The sequence below is a fragment of the Vanellus vanellus genome, assembly GCF_965231255.1.
Source record: "Vanellus vanellus genome assembly, chromosome: 15".
NCBI lineage: Eukaryota > Metazoa > Chordata > Aves > Charadriiformes > Charadriidae > Vanellus > Vanellus vanellus.
In genome coordinates this window covers 5,623,242-5,630,716 of record NC_138920.1, presented here as the reverse complement: position 1 = coordinate 5,630,716, position 7,475 = coordinate 5,623,242, and the positions used below count along the sequence as shown (strand labels likewise).

At 56.3% G+C, this 7,475-nt stretch overlaps 1 protein-coding gene across 1 annotated transcript; it reads left to right on the top strand.

The window, feature by feature from the left end:
- Positions 1 to 2,888: 2,888 nt before the first annotated feature.
- On the top strand, positions 2,889 to 5,381 carry SLC32A1 (solute carrier family 32 member 1; the record flags this gene model as incomplete). The annotated part of the gene is made up of 2 exons (XM_082491233.1): positions 2,889 to 3,266; positions 4,194 to 5,381. The coding sequence occupies 2 exons, from the start codon at positions 2,889 to 2,891 to the stop codon at positions 5,379 to 5,381; spliced, it is 1,566 nt and encodes a 521-aa protein (XP_082347359.1).
- Positions 5,382 to 7,475: the final 2,094 nt, after the last annotated feature.

Genomic DNA, 7,475 nt, shown 5'->3' with positions numbered 1-7,475 from the left:
GTTATTTTCAACTTCCCTGCCGTTTTGGGGGGGCTGTCGTTTTTGTTTTCGTTTGGTTTTGGTTTTGTGGGGCTTTTTAATTTATTTTGGGGTTTGTGGTTTTTTGTTTGTTTGTTTGTTTGTTTTCATTGTTTTGGGTTTTTTCCCCCCCCAAGAGGTGTCTCCCGAGCCCGGCACATCCCCAGCACGCTGGATGCTCAACGAGCAGCCGAAAGCCCACCTTCTCCACCCTTGGCATGATGCCGGTGGCTGGGACCCCCTTCCCCTCCCCAGCTGGAGGGGGGGGAAGACACACGACAAACACTCGTTGGGGCTGCTCCGGCGGCTGCGGCTGTGCCCCGCCGGCTCCCAGCCGGGGCAGGGGGAGAGGTTTGGGGTTGCCGGGGGGCAGGGGAGATTTGGGGGAGCCGGGGCGATTTTAGAAAATATTCACGCACCAGACAGCGGTTTGGCTGAATTTTCGTTCCTTCCTCCCTGATGCCCCCTGCAGCCTCCAGAAATAGGTCTCCTTCACGTCTTCTTTCACAATGAACTTGTCTTAGGCTAAATTAAAAAAAAAAAAAAAAAAAAAAAAAAAAGAAGAAATCATTGAATTAACTCCCCGAAGCGTTCGTCGTAGCAGCCGTTTTCCAGTACTGGAAAGAGGCGAAGCCGATGCTGCGGCAGCCGAGGGCAGCGGCGATGGCCCGAGCCGCCCGCGTCCTCCCCCGGTGGGTTTTAATTTTCCTCGGTAAAATCCCGGCCCGCCGGGACGCGGCCGCTGAACCCGGAGCGAAACCGTGCCCAGCTCGGCTTTCTCGACCTATTTGTGCACTGACATGTAATAATTCCTCTGCAAAGCCAAGGATGCGCCTCGCTCAGCCGCCTTCCTCCCCTCGCAGAGCAGCGGTTGCTATAAAAAAGCCCCATTTTTGGGGGGGCCGCCTGCCACAGCAGCCCCCGCCGCGACGGCAGCCGGGAGCAGCGGTCGAGAGACCCCCTTAGGCGTAAAGCCCTCACCGGGAATACTATTTTTTTTTTTTTCCACGCATTTCAGCCTCTTTACATCCAATTTCCTTTTGGATTCTGGTAGGGAAAAAAAAAAAACAACAAACACAAAACCAACAACAACAACAAAAAAACAACAAAACACAAAACCAAAAAAAAAAAAAACCAAACAAGGGTGTTTCATTTTTTTTTTCCCAGGAGCCGGGGGGTGTCCGTTCCCCACCTCTGCTCGGTGCCGCATTCCACATACAACCGCAGCCCGAGCACTCCCTCCCCGCTCCCTCAACAACGATATTAGGAAATAATTTAGTACTGGCTTTTCCGCCCATCTGTAGTAAAAAAGTGTTCTTTTTTTTACCTTCCAAAGCAGCAAACGAAACACAGATTCCCTCCCCCCCTTTCAAGAAAGATCTATTTAAACAAACAAACAAAAAAAAAAAAACCAAACAAACAAACAAACAAAAAACCACAAAAATACAAAAAAAAAACACCAACAAGCAACGATTCAAAGGATCCCCCGCAGCAGAGGAGGACGTGCTCTCACACACACCGTCCCAAAATGCCAAAGCTCTCCCTGCCACCCCGTACTTATCTTTGCCACAGCACAGGACAGGGATTTCTCGTTTCCGTCGTTTGCTGTGTTGACTGCTCACCTCGGAAATATTTTAAATAAAGAAAAAGTCGTAAGGCTTTGTAATTACCAATAAGTATAAGCGTTTGGAAGCAAAACGAAAATACCGGTATTTCTTTAATAAGAGAGAAAGGAGAATGTCTACATTAGATCGTGGGGACCAAGAGGAGAAACCTGCAGCCGAGCATCCCCGCCGGGTGCGGGTATCCCGCAGCTGCGGGGCGGGACCGGAGAGGTTCGGCGGGGCAGAGGCGCTGCCGTCCGGCTGCGAGCTCCGGGCAGGAACGGGAACCCGTTTCCCTCTGGTTTCGGGGCACAGAGATCACACAAGTCGTTACAGACCGCCTAAATCCTCCTTCCCTGTGCGGGGATTTCCCCACACCCCGCCGTGCTCCGCAGCTGTGGCAGGACACACTGCCCGGGCTGTCGCCGCCGCTGTCCCCAGCCTCCGAAGGGACGGCACGGTCTTTTTTGGGGGGGGAGTGAGTAGAAAAAGGAAAAGGACGGTGTGCGGGGAGGAAAATTCCGTTAAGCACCGGTGGGGAGCCGTTTGTCCGCCCCTTCGGTTGAGACTCTTTTGTTTCGCCGTGGGGAAGGGGCTGGAAGCCGGGGGCCGGCGGCGCGGGTGTGGGGCAGGGTGTGGGGCAGGACGGGCAGCGCAGGGGCTGCGGAGCCGGAAGGGGGGTTGTGGGGGGGTGTGGGGGGTGTTTCTGCGCTGCGGCGCTGCCGGCGGGGCCCGGCGGGCGTGGGTGGGGCGGGGGGGTGGGGGGGGGAAGGCTGGGCTTGGCCGGGGAGGCTGGTACCTCCCCCAGAAATGCAGCAATTCTCTCCCCCTCTCCCTTCTTCTCTCCGCGAGGTGGGCGCACTGCGATGGAGACGGGGAGCGCTCTGCCAGGGGCTTGCGCTGCCCGCCTGGTGACAGCCGCCGGCTGCTGACAGCCGCCCAACCCCGCCACCGACCCCATCCCATCCCGACTCGCCCCCTGATCCCGCCGCGGAGGCCGGCGGAGAGGCGCGGAGCAGCGCGGAGCGGGCGGCGGGGCCCGCAGCTCCCCGCAGCGGTGTCATGCCCCTGGGCAGCCCGGCGGGGAGCCGCTCGCACTGCGCCGGGACGAGGAGGTAGCGGCTCGGAGCAGCCCCCCACCTCCCACTCCCCACTCAGAGGCCGCCGACCCTCGCCGGGCGCTGAGCTCCCCTCCGCCGCCCCGCCGCTCGCCCGCCCCGTCGGGTCTCTCCATCCCCGAGCAGCGGAGCGAGCCCACCAGCCACCATGGCCACCCTCCTCCGCAGCAAGCTTTCCAACGTGGCCACCTCGGTGTCCAACAAGTCGCAGGCGAAGATGAGCGGCATGTTCGCGAGGATGGGCTTCCAGGCGGCCACCGACGAGGAGGCGGTGGGGTTCGCCCACTGCGACGACCTGGACATGGAGCACCGGCAGGGGCTGCAGATGGACATCCTCAAGTCCGACGGCGGGGAGGAGGGGGCCGAGCCCCCCCTGGAAGGGGACATCCACTACCAGCGGGACGGCACCGGCCCCCTGCCGCCCTCCGCCTCCAAGGAGGCGGGCGTCTGCTCGGAGCTCTCCGGGCAGGGCAAGCCCAAGATCACGGCCTGGGAGGCGGGCTGGAACGTCACCAATGCCATCCAGGTACGACCACCGTCGCGCCGCCACCGCCGGGTACCGGCGAGGGCTCCCCGCGGCCGGCCCCGCTGCCGACTCCGCGCCCAGCCCCGCGCCCGGTTCACCGGTAGCTTCGGGGTGATCGCAAACCCACTTGGGGGAAAAGGGGGGAAAGGGAAAAAGGAAAAAAAAAAAAAAAAAAAAAAAGAGAGAAAGAAAAAATCGAGAAAAAATGAAGAAAAAAAGGAAGAGAAAAAGGAAAGAAAAAATAAGGGCATGATAGACAAAATAGAAGAAAACAGGAAAAAAAGGGGGAAAAAAAGAAAAAGAAAAAAAAAAAAGGATAAACCCAGACTCAGATCTCTTTGCTTTGCCCCCCGCCCCCAGAGTATTGCGCAGAGCCAGGGAGGGTCGCTGGGCCCCGTGCCCCATCCCACTAGTCCCCATGGGGCCAGGCTGGCTGGTGTCCCCCGCATCGGGCTGCCCCAGCACGTGGGCCGGGGGCAAGGGGAGACCCCGGGGGGGCTGTGCTGGGATGGGCCCTGCCCAGGCCCTCCAGGGGTCCCTGGTTGTTGGGGGTCTTGGTGCACTGAGAGGGGCTGGGGACAGAGAGGGCAGAGATTGGGGCAAAGCCCCGGCACTGAAACCGTCTCGCTTGTTCTGGGTGCTCAGGGGTAAGATTATGCGGGTGTGCGTGATTGTGCGGGTGTGATTGTGCGGGTGTGATTGGGGGGGTGCTACGTCAGAGAGAAAAGAGGGGGGAGTGTAATTGTGTGTGGCCGTGATTGTATGGCGTGACTGTGTGACTGTGATTGCGTGGGTGTGATGGTGTGCCAGTGAGACAGCGAGCGTGCATGTGACTGCGACTGTGCGACTGCGTGTGCCTGGGTACGGGCGCCTGCCTGGTCCCCTCGGTGAGACGAGCAACACGGTTTCCATTTTGTCTCTTTCTAGGGGATGTTTGTTCTGGGCCTGCCCTATGCCATCCTTCATGGTGGATACCTAGGACTCTTTTTAATAATTTTTGCTGCAGTGGTTTGCTGCTACACTGGGAAAATCCTTATTGCCTGTCTTTATGAAGAGAATGAGGATGGGGAGATAGTCAGGGTGAGAGACTCCTACGTGGACATAGCGAATGCGTGCTGTGCGCCTCGCTTCCCCACCCTCGGAGGCAGAATTGTGAACGTGGCTCAGATCATTGAACTGGTCATGACCTGCATTCTCTATGTGGTGGTCAGTGGGAACCTGATGTACAACAGCTTCCCCAACTTGCCCGTCTCCCAGAAGTCGTGGTCCATCATTGCCACAGCAGTGCTCCTGCCTTGTGCGTTCTTGAAGAACCTCAAGGCAGTCTCCAAGTTCAGCTTGCTCTGCACGTTAGCCCATTTTGTGATCAACATCTTGGTGATTGCCTACTGCCTCTCCAGGGCACGCGACTGGGCCTGGGACAAAGTCAAGTTTTACATTGATGTGAAGAAGTTTCCCATCTCCATTGGCATCATTGTCTTCAGCTACACCTCTCAAATCTTTCTGCCTTCCTTGGAGGGGAACATGCAGAACCCCAAGGAGTTTCATTGCATGATGAACTGGACTCACATAGCAGCTTGCATCCTTAAGGGACTCTTTGCCTTGGTTGCCTACCTGACCTGGGCTGATGAGACCAAGGAAGTCATTACAGACAACTTGCCATCCACCATTAGGGCAGTAGTCAACATTTTCTTGGTGGCCAAAGCCTTGCTCTCGTACCCCTTGCCGTTCTTTGCGGCTGTGGAAGTCCTGGAGCGGTCCCTTTTCCAAGATGGAAACAGGGCGTTCTTCCCCAACTGCTATGGGGGTGATGGGCGGCTCAAATCCTGGGGACTCACCCTCAGGTGTGCCCTGGTAGTTTTCACCTTGCTCATGGCTATCTATGTCCCGCATTTTGCCCTCTTGATGGGTCTTACTGGGAGCCTCACAGGTGCAGGGCTCTGTTTCCTGCTCCCCAGTCTTTTCCACCTCAAACTCTTGTGGAGGAAGCTCTTGTGGCACCATGTCTTCTTTGATGTCGCCATTTTCGTTATAGGCGGTATCTGCAGCGTCTCTGGGTTCATCCACTCTTTAGAAGGCCTCATAGAGGCTTTCAGAACCAACGCTGAAGACTAAGGAGGGGCCAGAGCTGGTTGCAGTAGGAGAATCGCATCAAACATCCGCATAGCCAAATAATTCTGCATCCCTTTAATGGAAAGAGTCATTATTTTCGTTACGTGCATCCAACAAATTCTATGTCATAGAATCTGCAAATTAAAGGAAATAAGAAGAGATGAAAGTGTTCGCCCTGCCATCTTTTTAAATAAGCTAAGAGTTAAATATATTTTTTTGTTATTTAGAATTTTTTGAAGGAAATTATCCAGTGCCCCACCCTTATCTCCTCACTTGTTGCCTGAAGCTTGGCCCCCCGCAAATGACCTGTTGGGAAACAGTCACAGTTTTCAATATTCCTTACAGATATGCAATTCAGTGTTTCAGGAGCTGAAACACAGGTGCCGATCCGATGGGATTGGGTTACTGCACTCACAGACGGGAAGCAAACCAGCTGTGGGTGCTGGGAGCAGGGACCTTCGTTTTACACTGTGTGAGATGGATGTAGATGAGACCTAGATTGTACGACCAGCCCAACAAGTCCAAGCAGCGGCTGATGACCAGCAATGCCAGTTACCTGCAATGTTTACACCGTAGTCACATAGATGTCAGGACTGCTTAATTCTTCCATCCGAATTCACACCGAGGAACGGCGCTTCCCATCGATTACAATGTTTTGCCTCTGATTGAGATTGCAGACCTGGAGTCCGCTTCTCGGTGACTTTTGGTTTGTTTTGTTTTAACAATTGTTACTTCTAAACTATGAAAAGTTAAAAAAAATATAATTAATATATTGTTGGATTTGACGTCGTTCAGGATACAGGAAGAAAAATATGACACAATTCATTCTGTGCAATCTACCAGATCCGTGGAGCTGTTTCCAATGTACGTGTGGTGTCATTGTGGTAAATAAGATGAAAAATGTATATCAGAAAAAAAAAAAATCTATCTTTAACATATAATGTGGTACATAAATATATCGAACAATAAAGAGAAAACATAGTGGACGAGGCTGGCCTGGTTCGTGGGGGGCTCGGAGGAGTTGGGCAGGGGCAGAGGGATGTTCTTGTGAAAGGGAGGGGGGAACCCCTTATAAACAAACAAATCCTGTGGAGGGGAGGGAAAATAAACGAAATAATGGGCTAGGGGCACCCCCTGGTTTGAACCGAATTAATTCCACCTTACCCACAGGTGCGGAGCGTGGGGCTGATCCCCGCCGCGGGGGCGGCTGCCCCCGCGGCGGGGATCAGCCCCACGCTCCGCACCCGTGACCGAAAACACTTCGATTTACACCTATTTAAAATCTGCAACAACTAATTCGTTGTCTATCCGTTGCCGCTTCACAGCAGGGATGGGTGGGGGACACCCACCGGCAGCGTTCCCGCAGCCCGGGCACAGCAGATGTCCCCGTGGGGCTTCTCTTATTGCCCCGAATCGTGTGGACCCCGTGGGGATGTCGTCGTCTCCCCCCCCCTCCGCCCGGCCCGAGCTGGCGGAGCTGCCCCCGACGGCAGCGGGCAGCTCCGCAATGCGGTACCGGGAGGGGGCGGGGGGGGGGGGGGTTGCACAAAGGGGCTGCGGGCAGGAGGGAGGGGGTGATGCTCCTTCCCGGAGAAAACAGTGTTTCGGGCGGTTTCCCCGGCAGCCTCCGAAAGGAAAGCGCCGGGGAGCTGTGGGGTTTATTCCGCGTGGGGACAGGGACGTGCAGTGCCGCAGATGGGCGGGGGGGGGGGGGGGGGCACCGTGGTGGGGCTCCTGCTCCCCCGGATCAGTCGCGTTTCCCTCCTTGCCCGTCCCCTTTTGTAGGGGGATGCAGCTGTGCCCCATTCCCATCCCCATCCTCACCCCCATCCTTATCCCTATACTCATCCCCATCCGCATCCTCATTCCGATCTCCATCTTCATCCCCATCCTCATCCTCATTCCGATCCTCATCCTCATTCTGATCTCCATCCTCATTCCTATCCCCACTCCCGTCCTCACCTCATCCCCAATCCCCATCCCGGTGCAGGTGACCGGTGGTTACCCACCCCGCCGGCAGGCACCGGCAGCCCGATCCGCGCCCGGTCCCCCGCGCTGCCCCGTAGCCCGGGGCCCCGGCGGCGGCGCAGCGCCCTC